Raw genomic sequence first — 27964 nt, forward strand, 5'->3', positions numbered from 1 at the left:
TAAATTGTGGTTTTTGTTCCTGGTATCAAATGTATAAATTCAAGTTAATTTACACAATTGCAATTGCCCCTTACAAAACGGAACACCCAGACATATCAAATGTAGTTAAGGCCATTTGAAATAGCACTATTGCATACCTGCCAACATTGAAACGTCAGAAATATGAAACAACAGTTTCACGAGTCCTCGTATAGCGACACAAAAAGTCGTGCGAGTAAAGCTTATTATATTACATCACTACAAGTGGCACTCTCTATTACAGGAACTTTTTTATCTCGTCATTGCTCGTATCTTGTCACAAATAGGAATGTTCTGATTGCCTCTTGTAATCTAAAAAATCTGGAAAATTCAATTTAAATAGAGGAACAGTTGGCAGGTATGTATCGGACAAGTAATAACCATTCGTCCTTCACCTTTGACCTTAAAAATTCAAGTAAAAAGGGAACCCTCATATGTACCCGACACCCCTTAAAAGTTGCCTTGCCCCCGTACATTTTTTGAATCCCCTCCCTACCCCCAATTTAATGAACCCCAGACCCGACCCCCAGTCGTTGTACCCCAAAATTATCCTAGCGTACTCGTCATTCTTGAGGTATAGTGATAGGATTTGTCACACAGCCCTCTACTTTCTCCTGCAAGCGTGGTAAATCATCGACATATCTTACACTGCTCCCAGCTGATGCTGGCTTAATCTTGGGAAGTTTCATCGAGCTTTGGTGAGAGATGGTGGAGTTATGTGGCACGATTGGCATCCGCGTTCCCACATATGGAAGATATGGAAGGTATATGTGCGTCTTCTTTATTTTGGACTCCTGAAATTGAATTTTGATATGTGAAAAATATTCAGTACAGTGTCGTGATTGAAACCTTGTAGTACAATGTACATGTATATCGGTCTTTTCAAAATTTCCATGGTGCTACCTTGTACGATTTTGTTACTTCAAACCTGTATTTTTTCAAAATGTCCATAGTGTTGCCTTAAACTTAAAGGAACAATACAGAATTGGTAAGAAACAAAAATTGTGAAGATCACAGATTTACATCAAACTTACACAGTCTAATGATGATGATAGTAGAAAACATCCCTTGAAATATTTCTGTCTGAAATTGCATATTTGATCAGAAACAAATAGTCTAATTTCTTGTTTGGAGTTTATCGCTCAGGGAGCGTTTTATTCATTTTTGTTTTGGCATCGAAGCAATGCATAAATTTGCAATCGTTTTTTCACTATTCTCTTGGACCCAAAAGGTCAATCGATCTCAAACTTCTACAGGTTTGTCAGTTTATATATATGGTGGATTACATAAAGTGCTTACACTGCCAGCAACTGTTTTTGCAAGCAAACCAATTCTGTAGTCTTCCTTTAACTAGAATGTTCTCCCATCATTTAGAGTTCCAATTCCTACTGCATTTTTTGTTTCTCCATTTGAAATATGATGTAATTGTAGATCAACTTTTACAAAATCTCGTGCAAAAGGATTTTCCCCCATGGCGAGAAGACTTGTTGTTGAAGATCTGAGTAGAAGTTGTTGCCTCAAAACCTGTACACATGAGTTTTGGCTGGTACCTAACCTACGCCCAGTGATCCTTTTTCACTATTAATACAAACCTTTTCCACTGTTTCTTCCCTCTCCTGTATCCTAGCTGGCTCTGGTTTTCTCACTGACGACTTCTTGTTGAGTTTCTGAGAGCAGACGACTGGCTCTGGAGATGACCATCGGTACTGGAGTCTCTTTAACCCAGTGGAGGAATGTCGTTGAAGGAGAGGTAGATGGGGAGACTTCTGCTGGGCGTTGACCATCGTGGCACGCCTGATGATGAAGATGAATTGGTTAAATTAATCTACAGAGTGGAGAGCTTGAGACGAGAGTGGGAGAATGGATTCAGGGGTGCCAGTCATTGCTGACAAAAAGGTCTGAAATTATGAAGGTAAGTTTAACCTTTCCATGCACCATTTGTGTTAGCAATAAATTTTACACATTAGTTTACACAATAGCACGCTTAAGAGCTCTTTTTCCCATTTTGAAATCTGTGTTGCTGTGCACTCTTTAGTTTTCGTTTTACAACTATTTTTCTGAAGGGATTTCAACTGGTCGCTTGCGAACCGGATGGTTTATGAAAGATTCTATTTCCGCCTTTTGGTAGCCATTGTAGTTGTAGATTTTACAATTTTAAGGAGCTTCTGGGTACAGTGTGTTCAGGCCAGGACTATAGAAGAATTTCTTCATTTCTGGAAAAAATAACAGCCACTTCTTTCACCAGGCAGACAAAAACATAGTCTGAATTTAGTCTGAGATTTCTACTACCTGACTACAGCTACACACATGTGTGATTAGTTCTGCAGTATGTGTGTCCTCAGCTTTAAGTGTTAGAAAAAGACACAACAAAATTTAAATTCTGAACGTTGATTTTTGGCAAAAATGTGATAAGCATACATCTGATTTTACCTTTTGCGTTTTTCATCTAAGATCCTCATCTGATAGAGTGAAGGATAGAGCATCTGTTGCTGCAGCCATTGTTTCCGTTGCTCCTTGTCCCTATAATCTGGGACCACTGTTGTGAAAGAGACAACCTTACGACCATTGACATCTTTATCTCTAATTGGACTTTTCGTAGTCCAACTCATCTCCAGATTCCCGTACTGGCTGACCCCACTTGATCTAGTAAGTATACATAGGAATTTTTTTTAATTAAAGTTATAATTTTGTGGTACTCTGAGATTTTAACTGCCAATTTTCCTGTAGTTCTATTTCTCTTCAACACATTTTCATACATGATTGTAGGGACGACAAAATAGTTGCAGACAGTGTTGATGTTTGGTGCGACTCATCATTTAGATCTTTGCCATAACTTTATTAGTATGTTTTTAGTGAACCATTTTGTGTGGTTACACTTACTCAGGTAACGCAGAGATTTGGCACTTGCCCTGTAAGCGCAGAATGGTTATTGCAATCACAGAGTTCAGCGGTAAGCAGAGCCATGAAATTGGGCCATGACAAGCTTTTAAACTAAAATAAAAGAATGTTTTTATCCTTGCCAACCTACACAACACCTTTAAAATTAATTTTTAATGACAACCAAAATTGTACTTATTTGACTTGAAATTATGTTTTGATACTCAACCTGTTTTTGGTATCGATTGTCAATTTTTCCGGAACTGGAGTACAGAAAACCTCCCCCTGCCCCGCCCTCTTCTCCACCCTCTTTGGGTCCACAAAGACCTCGTCCAATAACCTCTGACCCTTTTCCCCCTGTGCACTTTCAACCTTGACCTTTGATGAAATGCATTTGATTGGTTGGAAGCTGGCTGGTGCATTGTGGGATGGCAGTGCACCCTTTTGTTTCTTGCGTCGTTGGACGAAGGGCAAACTGAAGAATTCCCTCCAGTTTTCTGGTTTGGAGATAATTCAGGGAATAAAAATATTCCTTCATTCGAATTTAAAATAGTCTCTTTCAGTTTCAGTGATGTATAGATCTCTCTGTCACAATTATACGCCACTGTAGATGTGATTTCATGCTGAGGTCACTGGCGTCAGCCAGCAATGCACCCTAAAAGACGATAAATCACACAGGCCATGCAGGCCGGAAAAATATGATAAGGATTTTGTACCTTGTTGTGATAAGATATTTGTTTAAATCCAAACCTATTTAATGACCTCACACCGCCAGTTAAAGGTTGCAAAACATCTATGGTACTTAAATATAAAATCGGACCATCTGGACAGAAAAGCATTTTTTTTAACGTTTTTTACAACAGGTTAACTGTTAGCCACAAAGTGTGTGAGGCAGTGTAAAGGAAGAGGACATGACTTTGACAGGATGATGAATAATCTTTACTGTAAGTGCAAAACTATTTATATCTTTGTGTAACTTGATAAAGCATTTTTTTCTGCAAGACATGATTTCATGTTGAAGGCAGTGGACACTATTGGTAATTGTCAAAGACTAGCCTTCACAGTTGGTGTATCTCACATGTGCATAAAATAACAAACCTGTGAAAATTTGAGCTCAATCGGTCATCGAACTTGCGAGATAATAATGAAAAAAAAAACACGTAGTCACACGAAGTTGTGTGCGTTTAGATGGTTGATTTCGAGACCTCAAGTTCTAAATCTGAGGTCTCGAAATCAAGTTCGTGGAAAATTACTTCTTTCTCCAAAACTATGGCACTTCAGAAGGAGCCGTTTCTCACAATGTTTTATACCATCAACCTCTCTCAATTACTCGTCACCAAGAAAGGTTTTATGCTAATGATTATTTTGAGTAACTACCAATAGTGTCCACTGCCTTTAAAGGTAGGGTCATAGTTTGGTAATGAACCAATCTCTTATCTCGATTTGTTAAAATTTGTGTGTACTTTCACTACTCACTCTGAATCTGATGGCTTGTATATGTGTTAGTGGAAAGGGTACTCTGCATGGAACAAAGGAAATGGAAAAAATCCCAATGAGTCCGAACCACCACAACACTTTTTTGTTACATTTTTTAATCACTGTAAATAATTATGTGAGGGCAGAGATGGTTCTTGTGATTGTTTCAGCTTGGTGCACTACATACTTCCCAGGGAGCTGAGATAGTTCAAGGAATGAAATAAATGGTCCAAAGACTGGCGCGGTGTAAAATATTGTATGCACAAAGATCATTGAAATTGAATATTCAATTGTCATGGGGGCTTTCTCCCTCGTTGTGTGTGTTCCCTTGGTAAATTACCTTGAGTTGAAGGAAATTGATTCAAAAGCGACACTATCACACAAAATTGTCTTCACAATTTGCTGTATGGGTAACGATCTCCGAGGGTACAGAATCTCCTGCCACAACTGGCCAGTATTTAGGTTTTAATATTGAATGTGACAACAAGAGTGAATACGAACTAGCTTTGTAAACCATCCAAAATTGAACCGTTATTGCATCTAAACTTACATCATCCAGCACCACTTTAGCCTTCCCGCTGATGGCATCGTGTTTCTGCAAGTTCCTCACAGTCAGTTTAGACATTGGTCTCTCTGGCATTGACCCCTGACCCAAGAGGTCAACCTCTGTGAAGAATCCACTACTTCCTTCCACTTCTCCCTGCCTCCCTTTGTCCTCTCCATCCATCTTAGGCATACTGGTCCCAAGAAGGCTGCTCCCACCGACCCCTGACTCGCTTGGTAACTCCCAGAAAGGTATGAGGGGTTTAGATGGCATTTTGCTGAATGCCTCGATGACAGCTTTGACCCTCTGGAGGGCGGTATTACTCCACTCTTGTGACGTGTCTGTCTCCCACTCATCAGAGTCTGAAGGATGAATCTGAGCTTGTCTGCTGTAGTATGTGTAGAAGCGGGAGTTGCTTGGTATGTAACTGGATTTACGTCTTCGTTCTGCTTGCTGAAGTTGCTTGAGTTTCTCGTAGTGTTCATGATGGCAGTGAAGCTTAGCCTTAAAATTAACATAAACACAATACTTACCAGCGACACATATTTTACTTGAGAAAATAGAATTAGCTGTTGCAAACTGCCTACCAGCCAAAAGGACCCTTGGTATATATACAAAAAATAGGTAATGGCCTGACGTTTCGACCCTAGCAGAGTCTTTCTCAAAGGAAAACTCTGCTAGGGTCGAAACGACAGGCCATTAACTATTAGTTTGAAAAGATTTTAACTGATTACTGACCTGCATTTTGTACACCATCTGATCTTTCTCTAGGCCAATCGTCTCATCATGAGCTTGAAGTAACTGAGCGTGTTTTGTCTTCCGTCCGTGTGTCAGTATCATGGAGCGATCATAAGACGACGCTCCATCCTCTTTCCCGACCGGCATCTGAGGGAGCCATTCATCATTTCTGCGCATCTCATCGGGTTTCTGATCCCTTGGAATTGGTTTAAGTCTTCCAGTGGGAGCTGGGTGTACAGAGGCTCTTCTGTTTCCAGTGGGGCGTTGTTGCTGTTTGCATGTTTTTCTTACCCTCTGGTCAGGTAATGGCATGTACTTCCTTTGCATATTTGACACTTTGCCTCTCCAAGGCTGGAGGGTCTCCGTTCCAGAAAGTTCCTCCTTAAACAAAAATTATTATAAATAACATAATTTTTAAACATAACTTACCCTCAAACACAAAATTAAAAAAATTATTTCTCAAGTTTTTTTTACTTTCAAGGGTATGTTTAGTTTCACTTGGCTAAAGTTTTTGGCCAATTGTAGATAGCTGAGTTGATGTGGAAGTTGCAGGTTCGACCCAACGTTATTTGAAATTTACAATTTACACAGTTGGTTTCTCTTGTGCTTTAGTATGTGACAAATTAATAAACACAACAGACGAACAGAGTATACTGTTCAAATCATTGAGCCAACACTCCCACAAAAGAGATTTATTTATAGGTTCTTCCTAATTATCCACACCATGCAAAGCTTCAAACTATAATTATAAACACAACAAATAAGTAAACAACAAGTAACCAAACTTACATCATCAAATGAAAGGTCCTCACTGGGCCGCCTACCCAATTCCATCTGATACTGTGACAGCCAGTTATCTACATTTATGACCGGAGAAACACAAGGTAGGCCTTCGATGGGTAACACATCTTCCTCGTTGTTCCTCCTGCGAGCTAACAGCTGGATGCGGGAGGGGTGTAGGGTGGAGGGCCGATGATGGGTGGGGTCGGGGGTGTAGCGTCGGGCTAGTTCTTGTATCACCTCCTTCTAGAAAGGAAGTCATTTACAGTTCAAATTTCAAACTTATGAAGGGATTGATAAAAATCAAAGAGAAATAAGTTAAGATTTATTCTAAAAGCTCAGTGATTAAGAGTTTTTATTTTTATTTAAATTGGCAAATATTGTGATCCGAAGTCAAGTTACACAGTCAATACAAAAGTTATACAATGTTAAAAGTTCTGTGATTGGCAGTTTGACCACAAAACAATACAATACAATATAGAACACACAAAGTTTGAGCTTGGGCCAGTACCAACCCTCCATAGAAATATTGTTAAAATCAAGGAGTCAAGCATTTGAAGACACCAACAAACACGGCTGCTTTCTTTGCTCACCACAATGAAAAGATACTTTCACATAACATAAACAATGTCTGCGATTACTTAGTCAGCTCTAACAATCCTAAATACCTTTAGCAAAAAATGAAAACAAAACCATGTAATATAGGCTTAAAAATTTGGATGTACCTCCTGTCCATGGTATGTTCGTAGGAAACCAATCTTTTCCAGGTATCCCATTAAACCAGATCTACCTTGTATTCCAGCCAGAGCGTCAACAGCTTTTACAGTTTCCTGTCTCACATCCTCCTGACATAGAAAAATATAATGTCATAAAATACCTTTAAAAATACAATAACGGACATTTTAAATACTTTCTCAAAATATTACTCGACGAGACTGCCAATCCATTATCTAAGAATTGTTTTAAAACATAAAAAATACCAAACCAGCCCCTTCTCTCTAACCTATTTGTCGCCTTCATCGTTCATCCCTTTTCTGTGTACTTTCTGCCTATCTCTCTTTTCATCTCTTTCCACTGTTTCTGTTACACTTATATACCTGTTTATGTGTGTTGTGTTGCGTTGTCACTTAAAAAGCTCTGCTAGCCTTAAAAAGCTCTGCTAGGGTTGAAACGTCGGGCAAACTATTTTGCGCATTCATACCATAGGTCCTTTTGGTTGATAAGCAGTTTGCAACAGCTTATTCTATTTTCTCATAAAAAATACCGTTTACAAAAATCACCTTAAAAATATTCATGGTCACTCCAAAAGACGACATAAATGGTTTATTAATTAAAACGCACCTCACAATCAGCAAGAGCAGGTAGGAGACTCAAGATGACATCTCGACGATCGAGACCAAAGCTCGTCAGTGTCTTGACAGTGTTTGCTCGGACGATGGCCTTACTGCTCTTCAGCTGAGTGCGGCACTTCGTCAAGACGGTCTCTAAGAGAAGATCACTCATGCCAAGATGTCTGGGATGAGAGAAGAATCAGAAAGATCGTAAATCAGGGTTGACAATTTGGAGATAGGACAAGAAGGAAAGAGGATTTCTTGACAAGATTTTTTTCTTTAGCTTCTTAAGCATGTTGCATCATCTCAAGAAAGATGAAAATGTCCAACAATTTCAATCTAATGACATATCAATTAATCTGCACTACATGTATGTATAACAACACAAACAAAATGAAAATCAGTTGAAATTAACAGAACATACGGTTTTGTGGGCAAAATGAGACAGAAAAAGTCCCAGGCTTGCGATACCAAAAAATGGTAGCATTCTGGAATCATGTTTTTCAACAACTTGAGTAACAGTTTGTCATGACAACTTACTTGTATATTTGGACGAGGGCCTCACATACATGCCTGTACTGAAGATCTGCTACATCATCAAGGAGATCCACTGAACAGTAAAATGTACAAAATATTATAATAATTTAACCATCATGGCCATTCTTTTTGTTGTGCCTGGCATCCCAAATTTGTAGGTCTGTAAACCAGCCTCTTGTCTTTTCTACAGACAATTTAATGGTAAATGTGCTACCAGTGTGTCAGACCTGGATCCTCCTACTGAGATGTTTGAGCGAGAAAGCAGGCTCTCTGCTTCTTATTTCTCATACAATCTAGCTTTGCTGAGATGTAGAACAAAGAGTCATTCCAACAGCTTTATTCCACGTACTGCATCTCTTTGGAACTCCTTGCCTGGTGGATGTTTCCCTCCATCCTACAATCTAGACTGATTTGAGAGGAATATCAATTCCGTCCTTCAGCTCCCCAAAGTTATTTTCATCTTAAAATATTAATTTCTCACACCCCTTGCTTTGAACCTTGTGTGGGATGAACTTGCGTACACAAACAAACCATCAAATAAAATAACTAAAGTTCATAACTGCTTATTGAGAACTGCCTCCATCTTTACAAATAAGATGAGAAATGGCGATAGTATGGTGATGAGCCATTTACAAGAGGACACCCTCCATCTTCATTTCTACTTACACAGTGTCCGAACTACAGGTTCAACCTGTAGTGAGATGCCTCTAGGAAACCAAACGTTGGCCGCAATCTGCTTAAGAAGCTTTGGAGTCCCGTCGTCTGGGAAAATCTCCTCCTCCTCATCCCCGGAATCATCCTCCATCGTCATCCCAGAAGATTTCATCTGAAGACAACAGTTTATATGGGTACCGAGGAACTGTATTACTGCATAATAGTTCAGCCCTACACCGATGTATACTTGTGCATATATTCAGTGTCACTGCCAAGCAGTTAAAGCCATTGGACACTTTGGGTAAACAGTATTGTCCAAGGCCCACTCTTCGTGTATCACAACTTCTACATAAAATAACAAACCTGTGAAAATTTAGGCTCAATCGGTCATCGGAGTCGGGAGAAAATAATGGGAAAACCCACTCTTGTTTCCGCATGTTTCGCCGTGTCATGACATGTATTTAAAATAAATCCGTAATTCTCGATATCAAGAATTGATATTGTTTTAGTGTTTTCTCAAAAAGTAAAGCATTTCATGGAATAATATTTCAAGAGAAGTCTTTCACCATTACCTTCTGTAAACCCTGTAAGTTATTTGTAAATCTGTGAACTTTTTTTTTTTATGTACCGAAAGTGTCCAATGGCTTTAAGAGCATCAGATTCAAGTTCTGGTAGTTAAGTCATCGGGGTGTAGGCTCGAATCCTGGTCATGACACTTGTGCTCTTGAGCAAGATGCTTTACTATAAATGCTATCAATAACCTTTGTCCTTTGACCTTTACCTTTCTTCTCACAATGGCTGCTTCTTTTGTGTTAATTCCTCGGGACTTCCTTCGCTGCTTCCCTCCTTTTCCCTGACAAAGAAACAAGGAAAGTTTATCAAGGAAAACCACTCGACTGTCTCCACTGGAATCTATGCCATGGTCGTCTTCTCTCAGTGTATGCAACACAGAATCAAATGTCAAGGTTCATTGTTCAAGCAGCCACCATGTCGCAATCAGGTCACAGCAAGCCAGATAAACCATGCCACCATCCTTGGTAAGTTCGGATAACTGCAAATTGCTTCATGTGTTTTTGTAATGTTGTACCAACTGACTGGGTGAGTTGGTAGAGCATGGCATGCTAATCTGGAGGTCACAGGTTCAAACCCTTCTCTAGTCATTTTGTCTTTGTTTAACAACAATTTGAATATTTAGTGTGATGACATTTTTTTTAAGAGGACGGTTTTGGAATAATAAATTTTCTTAGCGAGCTTTAAAAATACTTTTTTTCCCAAACCTTCTTGCCCAGAAGTTCAAGTTGAGGAATGGCCACCTTCCCTGGAAGTCCTGCAAAAGAGACAACACGGGAAGTGAAATCCTTTCAAGAAATATCTTGACTTGTGCACATTTATTCAAATTGTCCAGACTAGGCAGTTTGGCTTGAGTGCCGCCTCATTCCTTCCATTTCACTCCTCACCAAATTGTTTGTTCTTTGAAAAGATTGATATGCCTGTGCAGGAAGCTTTTTGCACTTGGACCTAATGGACCAGTCCTTCTACAATGCAACATAGAGGGATGCTTTTTGCACTTGGACCTAATGGACCAGTCCTTCTACAATGCAACATAGAGGGATTTGGGACTGTAGAAAGCCTATAGCATCACCCTTAGCAACAGCCCAGGCCAGACATGACCATACTCACCCATCCCAGACAACTGCAGTTTGGCCAGTGTTTGCCTGCGTTGTTTATCGCTCATGTCGGCCATGCCCAGGTCCTGGAAGAACTTTGTCCTCGAGGCTTCATCTTGAAGACTTTCGTAGGATAGATAATCCAGTTCCTCCTCCTCTTCAGATGAAGATGGGACCCAGGTAAACGGCTTGTCCTGAGGACAAGTCAAGGCATAGCACAGGATTGGGACTTCAGAAAAAAATAGTTAAAAACTGAAAGCTTACTGATTATAGTTATTGGCAAAATTTTACCTTTGGTTTATTGAACCCTTTGATTGTTTTAAAACTTTATAAATGAAGATACAATAGAGCTAACCTGTGAAAACTTCACTTTAAAAGTAGTCATGTTTTTAAGATATCGCCAGAAATTTGTTTCAATTAGTACAATCAAAGCAAGCCCAAATTTAACCTATCAACATGTTTTGGGGTTTTTTCCATCCAAGAATGTCAAGTGAAAATGTTGTATAGCTTCTGACTGGCTTCCTCGAACAAAGATATTGACAAAACAGGGAGAATGACAACGCCAGGGTTACATAGCTCTCGGTTGGCGCAATCCAATGGTCGTCGCAGGTTTAAGTCCCATTCAAGTCAATTTCTTTTCCAATTTGTTTATTCTCTAAATACTTACACAAGAATCTGACTCTGCGGATGTCTTCGTCATGACTTCAAACTGAGAAAACTGTTCAAGAGAAAATTTAGAAAATTAAATAAAAACAAGCTGTTTTGAGTAGAAAGCAAGTTTTATTTATAGCAAGTGAAGTCTCAGAACAATGGGCTGAATTGTTTGATCTTAAAAGTTTTATATGAAGCAAAATGTAAAATAAAATACTATGTTCTTACATGTACAATGTATATAGCGCTTTATCACACCCCATCAAAGTGCTCAGTATTTTTTCCTGCAGGGTATGTGGAGCTACATTTTTGAAGTATGAGACCTATTCCTTTTTACAACACCCCTTACAAATATTCTGCCTTTTCATTGGTTTAGAGCGCGTCACATGATATGTCTTAGTTTTACTAGATGGGTCTTGTGATAGTGCATCGTTTGCCGTGTGTTTCTAGTCTGACAACTACCACACGGCGTGCAGTACCCAGACATCTTTTTACCCACCTCGAAACCCAATCAGTTGTGCATCTGTGTATCTGAAACTTGCATACGAATGTTACGTGTATGAAGATGACAAATAGTCTGTTGGGGTGGTATAAAACAAATATTGACTGCTTTAACTCGTGATGTGGTTAAAACTACGACTCCCTCGGTGATCCCCTGACCGTTCCATTTTTCCTCGGCTGCGCCTCGGGAAAATAGAACGCTCCGGGGATCACCTCGGGAGTCGTAGTTTTAACCATAGCACTCGAAGCAGTCACTATTTGTATAATAGCACATAGTTATGGTTTACAAGGTGCTGTGGTGCAATTAGCTGCCGATCAGACTAGGGGCCAACCCCTTCTCTTTAGGAGATATGATAATGGACACTTACTGCTTTTGGTTTCCATGGGGATTCTGGGATTGGCTCTAGGGTGTGATGATATCCCATGATGCTCTTTATCACTGAATTAGGAATATAGCCTTCGAGAAAAACAAACAGAAACCCCGAATTCATACGAGTAAACAGATCATCTATTTCTAAAGCAATGGGATGTGAAGTGTTGCAAATTACTTGCAAAGTTCCTATAAACTAGAATGATAGAGAGATATAGTTATACAGTAAATCTGTCGGGACGAACCCAACTTGTGTCTGCGAATTAAGTTTAGCAGGCCCAAATAAGAATGGAACAGTAATTGTAAAACTGAAGTGACTAATATACATTTGGTTTGCGGTAACACCATGTGTGTATCTACTTGCCAGGTAGAGTTTGTTCTTAGAGAACTGTCTTTCTTTATTCTACTACCACGGAGTAGATTTATCGGATATTCGGGAGACTTCTCAGTTCTGAAAAGAACTATCCTGCTTTTTAACTACTACCCGGGCAGAGGTATAGAGAATTGGCTGGGACTACTACTTTAGCTTATAGGATCGTAATTAACTGCACTACCGCGGAGTCAGTTCTTGAATTGGTCTCAACATTTCGACTAGTGTGCTCTCATTTCGACTAGCTTGCTGTAGTCAAGAGACTAAGTCACCGTCTTCAGATTATTTGTACACATCATGGTAATGACAGGTTGAGTGATGCTGTACTATTGTGTCTCTTCTGGCTGTACATGTGTAGCAACTAAAATGATAAAAGGCTAATGGAGCCAAACAGAGTGAAGAGAACAAGTTTCAAAATAAAAAACTAAATGATGGAGTGAGTTCCAGTGGGCATAGTAGGCATTAGGGCCCTTAACGGGAGAGATATTCACCCCCCCTTGACTAACTCTGCCTTTTGTTTTATCTCCCCAGATGTCATCAGACTCCATCATCTTACCATCTGGTGCTATTGGCCATGGATTATACTCCTCCTCCTCCTTCTCCTCCTCAAGGAGTCCTCCAAGCTCCGCCTCCTCTCTGCTCTCATCTTCATCGCCGTCTTGTACCAGAGCCTCCTCCTCAGTGGCTGAAGGTGCATCATCGGCATCATCTGATCACAAAAACAAACCACTACTTAGAAACACGACTTTGGGGAGATTTCACTCACACTGAAGCCGATGTACATGTGTAAGTCTGGTTCCTTCTCTTTGTTTTGTTTGTTTGATGGGTTTAGAGTTTATCAGGCTAGAAAGAACCGATCCGGCCTGTCAATCAAACTGTGAGCGTTCACCCATTTGACCAATCACAGCAATGATTGTGACCAGACAAACTCGGTCCTGCGTGCGCGTATATTTGGCACGCGCGGCAGAATCATGCAGAATGTCATTGGGAGTGCTCGTACACGTGTCTTGCTCACGTGCGCGGTGGGTGGAGCTTAGTGGAAAGCCGGAACGGTCCATTGGAGCGGACTCACTAGTATAAACTGTCAAGTGAGTCGCCATGTTTACACATGTCTTAATTAATGAGAAGTGCTATCCCCATCAAAACTGTAATAACAAAAAAGTATTATACTTGAAACCTTGAATCTTCTTTAGAAATTAAACTGAACAAAATAAATAAATAAAGCCAAAAACATTTAGTTCAATTTCCAAGAGCTCTCAACTCTTGATAATTTTACCTTTGACCTGTGGAGAAACGTCCTTCTCTTCTTTCTGCTGAGATTTAACAGCTCCATCTGATGGAGTCTCTGGTATGACAACGTCTTCGATGATGGAGGGTTTGAAGATGCTGAATCGAGCATGGTGCTTTGTCTGGCATTGTCTCACCGAAGGGACAGACACTGCCTTAGGCTCATCTGACATTAAGAAGAATGAAAATAATATACGTTCTTATATAGCCCTTTGTCACACCCAAGGGCATCTCAAATAATAATAAGAGTGACACAAGACGTTTTTTATGGTACATAATGCAGGAGCCTCTATGCACGAAACATGTATCATAAGATATATAAAGCAATTTGTACAGATTCAGACAAATGCCCCTTAAAAATCTGAAGAGAGTCAGCTTGGCAAATATGAAGAGGTAAATGAAGTAAGTTGCAATGAAGATGGGGAATTTATTGGGGAAAGTAGTTTGTGTCGGCAGGGATAACGAAGCCTATAAGGTATGCAGAGCTATGTTCACGTTTAAGACGTAATTTACACCATGTAACGGTTTACATGATGATGTGGTGCAATCTGAAGCCAAATCAAACCAAAAAACACTGGAGCTATCTCATTCTCAGAAGATTGTACTAACCCAGGGCTGGAGCCAGGGTTGATATAACCTCACTGTCTCCTCTGTCTCCAGGGGGCCCTATACTCTGGAGATGCTTTTGCAGATGATCCATGGATTGTTGCATATGACGTCGGAGGATGATGTCCGTTGGGAAAGTAGGCAGGCTGGATATATTAAACCTAAGAAATTGTTTATAGAAAACAAAAATTTAAATAAATCTCGTTTGTGTCCTATGCACCCTCAATCCTGTGTAAATAAGCTATATCAAATTCACAATAACTGGTGTCCTATTTGTATGTGCAGAAAGGAAAGTAAATTTTGGGGTGAACAACAACAAATTTACTAGATTTGGATTTGAACCTGCACCATCCAGATTAGCGTGCCAGCGCTCTACTCATCGAGCCATCTAGCCCTAATGTTTTCAGTCTCTCTATTTTGTCACTAAGTAATCTTTCTCTGTTTTAACATCTGTATGAAAAAGCAGGTGGACTTGATGTTATCGCAGTATGAACGGAATACAAAGAAGCGCAGTTACCAGAGTTGGAGGTCAGGGTTGAATCTGATTGGTTCTTCTATTTCCTCGTCCTTAAAGTCCATCTCGATGACTTTCTCCATGTAAGACAGAGGCAGGTATGTACAGATGCTGATGTAGCTGTAGACAAAGGGAAGATGTCTCTTGAGGATTAAAGGCACTGGACACGTTTGGTAATTGTCAAAGAACGGTATTCTCACTTGGTGTATCGCATCATATGCATAAAAACAATAAATCTGTGAAAATTTGGACTCAATTGGTTAGAAAATGATGAAAGAAAAAATACCCTTGTTGCACAAACGTGTGTGCTTTCAGATTCCTGAGAAAGGCTGAAGGCCTGAAAGTTCAAATTCTACGTTACTTCAGAGAAAGTCGTGTTTCACAATGTTTTATACTATCAACAGCTCTCCATTGCCTACTTCCAGATAAGTTTTTGTTGCTAATATTTTGAGTAATTACCAAACGTGCCCAGTGCCCAGGCCATGTCCGAATAAGCCATTTGCGTGTTAGGTTTGAGTATTGCCTGGGACAATGCCTTGCTTGATCACATCAGTTTGAATTCCTCAGACTGAGGAAACAGTTGTCACATGATTCGGAGCAAGTTATGTCAGTAAGAGATTGTAAATAGTACATTACCATCTTAAAAATGGTAGGCCATTTTCAAAGCGACAGCAAACACCTTTGATTTATATTTGCCAAAGTTGGCAGCACAGAACTCATTCGAACAAATATTTTATGCAAACTTTCAGGCAAGCGGAGTGCGCACCCCTGTACTTTGTCTTCAACCATTTATAACATTGATGGCGCAATGGCCTGGTGCGTATATTTTTACCTGACATGATTTTGGAAACCAACAAGTAGATCTCCTCTATCGTTAGCAAAGCAGACACTGCGTAGTGACGGATCAAAGCATAACTCCCTCACCAACGTGTTTGTCAGATCCCATAACTATCACGAAACAGAAACAAAAATTCTACAATACACGCATCGGACAATCCTATTAAATTGAACAAGAGTTGAGTGTTTCCAATTGTGTAAACATATTTTTAAGTGTAAGTTGCCAGAGGGATAAAATCAATGCATGTAATGGTACCAGTTTGATTTGAAAATATATGAGAATGATGAGTCTCATAAGTAGGATTTGAACTTTGCAAGGTGGGAGTAAAATTAGATGAGGTTTGTGGTCGCACCGTGTGTTAGTCTCTTTTGAGTAGTGTTGGTTCTGAAAAGAATTAACGGTTGACAACTTAATGTTTCAATCAGTATGCTCTGATCCTTTTCAGGAGAAATACGATCAGATGATCAGAGCATACTGATCGAGATGTTGAGCTGTCAACCACAGGTTCTTTTTAGAACCAACACTACTCAAAAGAGATTTACACATTGTTATGTCGTAATCCCTAAAATGGCTGACGCAAGTATTGATGTACGTTTATAATATTTAATGTCAACTTCTTTGCTCCATGGCTGGAACGAACTCTTACTCACAACTGAACTCTTGTTACTCATTCCAACAACTCAACAGCGCATGCGCAAAGCTTAAAGTGGCACGCGACTTGAAGCGACTACACTATACACATGGTGCTACCTCAAACCTCACCTGATGATGAGTCTCGTACATGTATGTCTTGTATGTGTCATGTCATGGTACTCACTCAATTTAAACGTTGATTGAAGGGTTAGAGAGAGAGAAAGTCTGACTTTACCTTGACTGATCCATCGCTGCTGGTCGATGCAAAGATACCAAGTGATGGACAGCTACATAAGGCGGTCACCTAAAGACAAAACACAGAGAGGGGACTCTTGAGAAAGACAAGAAAAATACTACCTCAAATCTAATTAAAGTTGAATCCAAACTTCAATACCAAACGCACGGGGAAAGAAATGTATCCGCCAATCTGCTAAAATGAAGTGCAGTCACAGACTGTGAAATGAAACAATAGAAAATGCACATTCAACTTTCATTCTGTTGTTAATTTAGTAAAATTTAACTATGAATTAGAAAGAAAGATTGCGACTAGCTCAAACACAATGCATAAGTTTAACACAAAGTGGAGGTTTACGGTTTAATTAATTATTCATTGTTTCTTGATAAGGTTTTTCTGTTTGTCCTCTAATTTTTGGTTTGCATATTATGTATAAACAAAATTGTAAAATGCATATTCATTATGTTTATGTATATGCAGCACACAGGATAAACCAAAGAGAAACCTTTATTGTGACCTTTAGCCAAGGATGCCCTACTCAAACTACTTAAAGGCAGTGGACACTATTGGTAATTACTCAAAATAATTATTAGCATAAAACCTTACTTTGCAACGAGTAATGGGGAGAGGTTGATAGTATAAAACATTCTGAAAAACGGATCCCTCTGAAGTTAGGTAGTTTTAAAGAAAAAAGTAATTTTCCACAAATTTGATTTTGAGACCTCAGATTTATAATTTGAGGTCTCGAAATCAAGCATCTGAAAGCACACAACTTCGTGTGACAAGGGTGTTTTTTCTTTCATAGTTATCTCGCAACTTCGATGACCGATCGAGCTCAAATTTTCACAGGTTTGTTATTTTATGCATACATGTATGTTGAGATAGGACACTAAGTGAGAAGACTGGTCTTTGACAATTACCAATAGTGTCCAGTGTATTTAATGTACAATATACAATTTATACCAAGGAAAAAATCTTTGATTTCTTTCGTTGTTTCACTAACCATCTTGGTGTGGTTGTGTTCCTTGAGATGTGTATACATCGTAGCACTCTTCAGCATCTTAGATGTCGTACAATGTTTCTCATCCTTCTCTCCTGCAGTCTCTTCAACCGTATCAAGAAGTTCATACACGTGGATATCACTGAGAGACAATCAAACAAGGATGATGGGCAAGAGTGTCTCAGGACTTCATCTGGGGGCAATTTCTTAAAGCCGTTTTACAGGTAAACAAACTTTGTCGTAAAGATAAGAAAAGAGAGTTTGTTTTAAAGTCAAGAAAATTTTGTTAAGGATTGTAATTAAAATGGGTATCTTACGTAGCCCAATTTAGAGGCTCTGCTTACTTCCGAATTCTGTGATCCCAGTCACCATTCTTCGCTTACAGGGCAAGCTCCTACTTTCTGCATAAGCTGTGTAAGTGTGGAATGCCTAGAAACGCACAAAATTTCCTGGTTCTGTAAGCACCGATAAGCGTTAGCAAATATTCCTGTGAAATACACTTGACATAAGCATGGTATTCCCCGACTCCATAAGCACCGATATAAGCACTAGCACCGATATAAGCACTACCAAGGAGACACGCTTGACGTAAGCGCATAATTCCCTGCTTCTGTAAGCCCCAATTGTTACTCATGGTAAAGAGTTATGGCATTGGGCCCATGCTTAGAGGAATTGCAGGCAAGTAAGTGTGCTTTTTAGCAGGGAGTTAACGCGCTTATGCTACTAAGCAGCGCGCTTACGCTAAGCTGAGTAAGCTTTACTAATAGAGAAGCAGTACTCACTTGTTAGGTAGAACCATACAGAGTGAGTTTTGTAGCATGGACACATGAGATGGACAAAGAGAACTTGTGATCTACAATGACAGAGTAAGAGACGGGTTATCAGTGAAAATGAAGATCAAACTGAGCGAAAAGACAGTGAACATGAAGACAGTTATTCTTCACTTAAAGTAATGTGTTATGGCCGAGGGTGCCATGGCCGAGCGTCATCGTTGAGTGTGTCCTAGTCAAGCGTGTCACAGCTGAGTGTGTTAGGGTCAAGCGTGTTGTGGCCGAGTCTGTGGTGCCAGAAGGTCTAGCACATCACATCAGATTAAACTTCTGATGGCAGAGTCATCAGAGCTGTGTGGGTTCGAATCTTGGTCAAGTCAGTTTGTGTCATTGACTGAGTCTTTTGTGGCTGAGTGTTTTGGGACCGAGGTCTAGTGCATCAGACTCAAGTTATGATGGCAGAGTCATCAGAGTGTGGGTTCGAATCCTGGTCAAGTCAGTTTGTTTTCTCGGGCAAGGCACTTACATGTAACTATAATTGCAATTCTCATCAACCAGGAGCAAATGGATACCTATGGGGGTTGAGCCATTTTACTTTTGCAGATTGATGTTTTATCGTCTTACCATTTTCATACACGTCAGATTTACTTTCAAGTTCTTGGTTCCAGACAGTTCAATGGCCCACACACACACATTCTAATTGATGAAAAGAAAATCACAAAAAGATAACATAAAGTTCACTGGTCAATATTTTAAGGGAAGTTTTCTACCCCAATCATCTCGTGTGAAGACAAGGAGGTCTGTAGAAAGCAGGTGTAGATGGTCTGCTTTTGGGTACAAGTCATGGCAGCGGTCACCTTAAGCTGCGTTGGATAGAATGTGACAAAGTGGAGTGGTTGAAGTGTGTAAGAGCTGAGAATAGCGCTTGAAAGAGTGCAGGTGAAAGCAGCAACTCCAGGAATGCACCCCATTACAATTTGAGGATGAGGCTGGCACAGACGCAAGTCTATGCCAAATAAATGAATGAATGTTGTACCTTGTCTGAGCCGCAAGACAGCAGCCGATCCGCCCCTCCGACGCCATTATTCTCTCCATCACACAATCCATGAGATGTTTCCAGCACGGTGACGTGACCGAGGTGTGCCTTGACCGGTATCTTCATGAAGTGATCTTGAGCTTCAAGGAGAATGATCTGACCGCTGTTGAGTCCGGCAAAGATTAAAGACTCGCTGGAGGATTCCTGCTTACCAAGAGCACAATCCTGCCATCAAATAAGAACAATTAATTTAATTGAAATTGTTTTTAGCAAACATTACAAAAATTGCAAATCAACACAATACAATACAATAAGTCGCTCTGAGATATGGTGGACACACACATGACACTTTTAGGTATGGGTAAACTTGTCTGTATACACCCAAACCAAACACTGCACTCCTATAGTGTCGGCCAAAATGGCTAATAGTGATAGTTTTAAGAAGAATTCAAAAATGTTAAAACACCTAGCAAAGTGCTGAGGAACCCAGCTTGGTGGGCACAAGCATGTACAGCATATCCGCCTCACATTGACCTGTAGTATTCCTGGACCCAATTTTATAAAACCAGTAAGCACAAACAAACTTGCTAAGCACAGACAGGCATGTCTTGCTTAGCAGAACCAGGTACCAGGATTCCATAAAGAACACACAATAAACTCACCAGTTTGACCAGAGCCAGACATAACACACACTCATCAGGAAGGCCCGGTATCCACAACTGATTGGCTGTACATGGATTAGTACCACTCTCAAACACTAAAACATCACCGGTTGCCATGACTGTGTAGATTACGTCATGTTTAGGGTCATACACGAGGTCAGTTAGAACCTGTGGAAGGAAACCACGATTACCAGGAGTAAAGAAAAGACGGAGACTGGTTTTTAAGATTATGAGGCTCGAAAAGGAATTGTTGTTTGTTTGTGTTCCTGTAGAAAACAAAGTGGATAATGGCGGACCCGAAATGTGTCTTTAAATATAAACCTTTTTAGTATCTACTGCTTATTGGTTACAGAAGCATTTTATGAGATGTCCAGTGAATCCTTTGTTGCCTTTTAACACCCTCTGGCTATAGGTTAAGCATTTGAGTAACCTGGGAGTTCTTAAAATAACTTTTCAAATTTCTCAACTGTTCACTGTCGAGTCTTTAACCACCGATTCTTTTCAGAACCAACACTTCTCAAAAGTAATTTTGACATGCATGGTGTTACCGCAAAACTCTTTTAGTAATGTCTCTAGTAATTGGTATTTGAGTAATGAGTTCTTAGTTAAAATTCAGTAAGCGTTGTGTAATCTGTTAAAATAAGTGTGTTCTGAATGCTAATCTCACCTGGTAAGTCGCCATTGGGTAAATGATTGTCAATATGGTCCCAGACACAGCTGAGATGAGGCGAACACCACCATCCTAGGAAAGAAAAACGATTGCGAATTGTCTTATGTGTTGAATTGACTGAAACTCGGAAATAATTTGTGTTCGCAGGTAGTCTTGGTCTGTGCCTACATGTAGCTACTGCAAGGGGTGAGAGTCGGTCTTAAACTAGGATCAACATTTTACGAGGTATGTTGAAATGTTTGCATTATTTCAATCTTTTGATAACTCCTGGTGTTTAAGTTGTGAATGAGCTCTTCAGAACAGTATATCAGCTTTGAAGAAGTAGATCAAAGGACAGGATTCTAAAACATGTATCTGAAGAAAATATCGCCTATTTTCCAACAAGCAGACTTAAAAAGTATGAATTCTGCTAGAAGTCTGAACTTTTAAACTCCAACAAAATTATATCCATGACTGGTTTTGCTTGAGTTTGACTGATTCCAAACTGCAAGCCAAATCAACCTTGTGTTGCACATAGGCAAGACATACCAATAAAATACATGTTTTCAAGTTGCTGTCAGGAAAAGAATTATGTAGTGGAACACAGAAAGGTTACAAAACAACCAGGGAAATTCATTATGCCGAATTTTCTAACAGAAATTAAGATGAAAATACAGAAATACAAACCTCTGCTGCACATAGAATTCTTGTGGGTGCTGTTTTGGTTTTGACCTTGGCTAGTTTGTGAATGCAAGACTGCACTGGAGTGAAGATATGGTGGAACTAAAACAAACAAACAAACAAACAGACAACCAGTTGTAAACAAAATAACAATTCAAAACTTTTACCTGAAACTTTGTTTCAAAGTCATTTAGCATTATTGATCAATGCACAGCCATGGGTACACGCTTTGTTACAAAAACATCAAAGGAGCTGCAGATAAAAATTGAGGAACTCTCTGCAGATCTTGTATTCTACAAACTCTCAAGCATTTTTACATTCATCATTGACACAGCAATTGTTAATTGATTTATAAATAACATTGATACAGCTACTACATGTACATCAGTGGTTTTCAAACTTTTGTTCATACAGTGGACACAAAAACGTGTAACCCATGATTGTGGCTGTACACTCCACAACATCTAGCATGCTAAACAAGAGCGAGTGGAACTAAAACAAATCTTGTATTTCTGCCACAAAATACTTTGTTGATTTTGAACATTGAAAATGGAAAATAAGAAACATTTGGAGAGATCTTACTTGATTGAAGTTGTAGACTTTGACATCGTGGAGGGTATGGTAGTATAACTGATTATGATTGGCTATTCGCATGCCAAGAATCTTCTCTCCAACATCCAGCCTTTGGGTCTAAAGAGGAAAATATTTTAAATACAACAAAAACAACAATAGTTTCTTTGTATTTGCTTTGTTTAGGATTGCATACCTGGGTATCAATGCCCTCTGCTTTTATTGCAGTGTCTTCTGATTTTGGCTCATCATAACCTAGGTGCTTAGAACACACAACTGTTACTTTATAGAGAAAAGTTACCGGCCAAATTACAGAGAGAAGTGTTGTTGTTTGTGACTGGTAAACGGTAAAAGCAAAGCAACTCAATCAAATTGGCCAAGTTTTGTGTGTGTGTTCTAGTCTTCTATCTTTTTTAGAATAACTTTTTGTTTCTTTCTCTCACCAGTTCAAAGGTATCTAAGCGCCACATTCTAATGGTTCCATCCTTTGAGCTGGAGATCAACAACGGATCAGTGGGATGCATCACTAGACCTTCAACGGACAAGAAACAAAATTAATACAGGTTCAAATTAACAGTAGGTAAACTTTATTTCAATAAAGTTGTTGACTCTGAGGCATTGCATGGTGAGGTATCAATGTGTATTTAGTTTGCTGTAACATCATGTGTGTACAATGTACATCATGTATCTACACTTGCTGGGTAGATTGTCTTTATTCCAAAACTAAGAAGTCTCAGGTAATCCGGAAAAAAAATGTTTTAAGTGATGTATTTGGTATTTGTTCCTTTTCAATTATTCAATTCAGCCATTTGGTTGTAGTGTGATTTCCAATATACCTTGAATTAAAATAATAAACTAATTGTCACCAGATGCATACGTCTTCCTCTTCTTATTTCTTATTCTGAACTTCAATAAGGTAGATTTCTTTGTTCAAAAGGCACAGATTTTACAGGCGAAGATGCTTCTGACCATAACAGCGACCCTCATCATAATCAATTAACACATTAAAAAAGCTGACACCTATGTTTTGACGCCCCTATGTTCCGACAACCTTATGTTACGACACCGTTACCGCTCCCCTGAAGTGTTTCTCTCACCCTAACCTTAACTGTACTGATATTGATCATGAAGGGTTATCAGAACATAGTCAAACATTTGTCAAACATAAAGTAGTCACCTTAAGCCAGTTTTCTCACCTGTGACACAGTCATAATGACCAATGAACTCATGCACCTGACTATACACCACAGCATTCCATACTTTAATAGATCCATCCATGGCTGCTGTGATGAAGTATTCAAGACGGCGGTAGAACACGCAGCTGGTCAAAAGGGAAATAATTAGGGCATAACAGAATGAGATACTAGTCCTCACTACTTGATCGCTACCAATTGATGATGGTCGCTGTTAATGGGCCATACGGAATGCAAATCTTGATTCAAGTTCCCCTCTCTCATCACTCCTGGGGAAACCGCTCTTTCTCTCGGTCTGGTCCTTCCCTATGGAACTCACTCCCCATCAAACTGAGAAAGGAAACTTCCTACCACACTTTCAAGAACAAACTCAAACCCATCTCTTTAATAAGCAGTTTCACCTTCTGTTTATTTGTATTTGGTTATCAGATAGCACTTTAGCTAGGGGATATCTCTGTGCTAGGAGTGTCACTATAATGACAGACTGGCGTGTCATAAGTTTCCATTGTTATTATCAACTACATGCATCACACGCCAAAATTTAAATAAAGGATTATAACTACATGTAAACAACTGTAAACCATTCAAATAAATTAGATCAATAAGGATTAGACATCCAGATGAGGTAAAACCCTCTTCTAGTGGAGCATCTTACCTCGTCAGTGCCGTCTCGTGCCAATTACGAATGAAGAACACCTGTTTGTTGGTCTGATAGTCAATAATGCATACCCCCTCATCACACAGGACAACAAGCTGACGATGTTTCTTGTCTATCTGAAGATCACGAACCCAGTCATTAGGAGTGATTTGACATTCCATTGGACGACCAGGTGTCAAGGGATCCCGAAGCTGGAGAACCAAAGTAATCGAGTATATTCTTTAAAAGAGCAACAGGTCTTTTTTTGCAAAATGATTTGTTTCCCTTTTCATTACACAAGATTGGTAGAGCTGACAAAACAGCTGCAGACAATGTTCATGTTTTGTGTGATCAATCATACATGATATAACAAGCCTGTGAGAGTTTTGGCTTAAAGGGAAGGTACACGTTTTGTAATTGTCGAAGACCAGTGTTCTCACTTGATGTATCCCAACATAAGCATAAAATAACAAACCTGTCAAAATTTGAGCTAAATTGGTCATCGAAGTTGCGAGAAAATTATGACAGAAAAAACAACCTTGTTGGAAGAATTTGTGTGCTTTCAGATAGGAATAAAAGACTTCTGGCTAGAAGTCTTTTATTATTTTAGTGAGAAATTACCACTTTCTCAAAATCTATGCTACTTCAGAGGGAATCGTTTCCCACAATGTTTTATACTTCCAACAGCTCTCCAATGCTTGTTACCAAGTCAGTTTTTAAGTTAAGATTTGTTTTGAGTAATTACCAAACGTGTACCTTCCCTTTAATCTGTTGTGAGAGTCGGGAGAAAATTGTGAACAACCATGCACAGTTTTTAGCATGGTAACACATCATGTTCTTAGTTTGGGATGTTGCAATCAAAACCAGCTGTTTTTTGTGTGTCTTGGGGATTTTCAGATACAAGTTTCTCAAATAGAACTTTATTTCAGAAGGAAATATTTCACATATTTTTATTTTTTTTCCCTAGCATGAACTTCACAATCGGTAAGCTATCAGACTAAAATTAAACCATGTTTTTTATCCAATCTTTTGTAATACATTTCATGACAAACATAATCAAATATTACTGTATATATATTATTTTTTCTAAGTAAAAACAAAAACTACGGTACCTCAATGTGAGTCATCTTCCAGGTTTGAAGGCAGCCATGACCTCCGGTTATTAGCTCATCGTTGCACTCATTATATGCCATACTAACCATAAACAAATGATAAACGTGTAGAAACAAAAGATACATTCAAAATAGAGAGAAAGAGAGTTTCACAGAAAGAAAGTAAAATATAGAGTTAAAGGCACTGCCATCGATTTCACAAAGAGTTGGGACTCGTCTTAACTCGAGTTAGGACGAGTAACTCGTCCTAACTTAGGAGTAATCTTAAGGTGTGCATGCTACAGTGCAGGGTTTGAACTCATCCTTAGATTAGTCTTAAGTTAGGAAGATTTTTGTGAAATCGACGGCTGGAAACCTTTGGTAATTGTCAAAGACCAGTATTCTCACGTTGTGTATCCCAACATATGCATAAAATAACAAACCTGTGAATTTTTTTTTACTCAATTGGTCATCCATGTTGCAAGAGAATAATAAAAGCAAAAATACCCTGTTGCACAAATTTGTGTGCTTTCAAATGCCTAAAAATAGTCTCAGGCCTGAAGTCTTTTAATATTTGAGTGAGAAATCACTTCTTTCTCAAAAACTTTAATGGGAGCCGGTTCTCACAATATGTTATAGTATCAACTGCTATTCATTGCTCATTACCAAGTATGTTTTTATGCTATCAATTATTTTGAGTTTACCAGTGTCAAATGAAGAGCAAATATAAAATAATCTAATAGGAGAGATAACCATTTTCTGAGATGGGAAATTGAGAGGTGGAATGAGGGTTACATTTCTTACCAAAGCACGGTGGAGAGACATGTTATTTGAGTCAACTCAGCACAGTTATGTATCAGATCGCTAAACGTGCGTAACGTCATATCATTGCAGAATCCAACAAACACCTTAAGTACAACCAAAATAAAATTAAAATATTTAATGCAAAGTCAAGCTGTTAGATACCCTCTCCCAAAGCCTTCTACATCCTATTTGCTGAAATGAAGGATTCATACAAAGCTTGGGGCCATGGGCCCAAATAAAAAAATGCTTGTTACTGTGTCATGCACTCCAGTTTTAATCAAATACATGATTTTTGAGGATTGGGGTTACCTGTAGGCAAGTGGGCCCAGGGAGTCAGGTTTTAAGGGTATGTTCACAATAGGCCACCTATTCCAAGAACCCAACAACCCAAGAGTATTTAAATATCAAATGGGAGAGAAACCTTTGGTAATATCAAGAGGTTATACTAACAACAATGGAATGGATTTCGAAACCTCTCTTGTAACAGTGATGTTCGGAACATTAGTATTTCCTTTCACCTTTTAATCAAGATGTATAACTAATTCAATTGTAACTATTCAATTGTAACTATGTTATTCACACAAAGAACAGACGTGTTGTTACCCTGTGATGAGCAATGTATATCATTCTGGATATAGCAGCTTTCATGGGAAACCTGAGAGGGAAAAAAACAAAAAATAGTCAACAGGTGTTTAAACAATTATTTATTTAGTCAAGTATGAAGTCAAATAAGAAAAATCTTTTTAAAGTAACACGGAAGTTAGAAAATTAGGCAGACAATTCTTTGTGGATTAAAAGTGTCAGTTCATTGAGATTTTCCAGATCAATTTGGTGAAGTGAGTTCCCACAGTTGACCCTCTTTAAATTAACCTTTGAACTTTTGTAAATAATGACCCCTTACTTAGGGATACGCATCACCTAAAGTTTGCTATTTTCCTTTTATTGATTGAACCCCAAACCAGGTCAAGCTGGGTCAAGTGTTAAACCTTGATGCCCTGAGCTGTTAAAGACACTGGAAATCTTTGAAGACCAGCCTTCTCAAAAATAATAACATAATAAACCTGTGAAAATTTGAGCTCAATTGGTTGTCGAAGTTGCAAGATAATAATGGAAGAAAAAACACCCTTGTCACATGAAGTGCTTTAAGATGCTTGATTTCGGGACCTCAAAATCTAATTCTGAGGTCTCAAAATCGAATTCAAATTTTTTAGTGAAAAATTACTTCTTTCTCGAAAACTACGTTACTTCAGTGGGAGCCGTTTCTCACAATGTTTATACTATCAACAGCTCTCCATTGTTTGTTACTAAGTAAGTTTGTATGCTTACAATTATTTTGAGTAATAGCCAATAGTGTCCAGTGCCTTTAAATGCCAGGCAAACTCATCAAGATCAATTTCTAAGAAAGAAAATGATTTTATTCTTTAATTCTGCATGGCTGGATTTCACTAAAGAGCTAAAATTAGTCTTAAGATCTGATCGATCTTAAGCAAAGTGTCATGCCATAATGGAAACACTGGCACTGGCACTGGCAAGTTAAGTTAAATGCATTAAAGTTAAGTTAACTCAGTGTTATTGTATTTTTTTTAATCAAGCCAAGGGCTTTCTAAGTTAAAGCAATTAAAGTTAACTTGAAGTCATCTTATCCACTTACTTGATACACTTCACAGCGTTTTCATCTAAACTACTGATGGTCCAGACATAGATCTCATTGCAAGCTCCAGTGTCGATGTGTGTGACGTAAACATCCCTAGCCGTGGAGTGATAGAATGCTAAACAACGCACCACATGGGGGTGATGCATGCTGTGGTACAACTATACAAATTCAAATGAAAACAAACAATAACAATAAATTTGCAAAAAGTTTATAGCAAATTATTATTTCTTAAAATTAAGCAAAACACTTTCTGTACAAATTTCCCATGCATATTATGAGATCTAATAAAACAAACATAATAACTTTTAGTTGCGATAACGTAACCCACTCGGCAGGAGGGTTGCGTTATCGCAACTAAATAACTTTCAACTTGCTTTAAAAAATACCCTAAATAGTAGAACTAGTACTAGTAGGAAAGTGCTGGTGCGCTTTATATTGACTGTTACAATTACAAACAAGATTTCCGTACCTGTAGACCGTAGGGAATTGTTACACACATGTCCTGTGGATCCGAAGTTCGGACAACAGTTTGCAGATTTTCCTTGATGGTAGCCCATGACTGGAACTTAGCATCGATCAAGGCCATCTTG

General features: G+C 38.9%; 1 protein-coding gene across 1 annotated transcript; it reads right to left on the reverse strand.

Moving 5' to 3' along the window:
* Positions 1-55: 55 nt before the first annotated feature.
* On the reverse strand, positions 56-27960 carry LOC117291264. The gene is made up of 39 exons (XM_033772894.1): positions 27844-27960; positions 27372-27532; positions 26324-26375; positions 25721-25824; positions 24938-25019; positions 23844-24037; positions 23192-23316; positions 22439-22527; positions 22008-22115; positions 21432-21527; positions 20763-20837; positions 20096-20263; positions 19434-19658; positions 19022-19093; positions 18410-18480; positions 17631-17769; positions 16628-16696; positions 15754-15869; positions 14925-15041; positions 14411-14568; positions 13791-13967; positions 13071-13223; positions 12143-12231; positions 11290-11331; positions 10636-10816; positions 10233-10282; positions 9731-9808; positions 8968-9127; positions 8305-8374; positions 7775-7946; positions 7159-7278; positions 6443-6676; positions 5654-6031; positions 4922-5419; positions 4372-4414; positions 3125-3392; positions 2449-2661; positions 1611-1812; positions 56-812 (listed from the first exon to the last, which is right to left on the reverse strand). The coding sequence occupies exons 1-39, from the start codon at positions 27958-27960 to the stop codon at positions 582-584; spliced, it is 5697 nt and encodes a 1898-aa protein (XP_033628785.1). The 3' UTR covers positions 56-581.
* Between the last annotated feature and the right edge of the window lie 4 nt (positions 27961-27964).

This window comes from Asterias rubens, chromosome 6 (genome assembly GCF_902459465.1).
Source record: "Asterias rubens chromosome 6, eAstRub1.3, whole genome shotgun sequence".
Classification (NCBI taxonomy): domain Eukaryota; kingdom Metazoa; phylum Echinodermata; class Asteroidea; order Forcipulatida; family Asteriidae; genus Asterias; species Asterias rubens.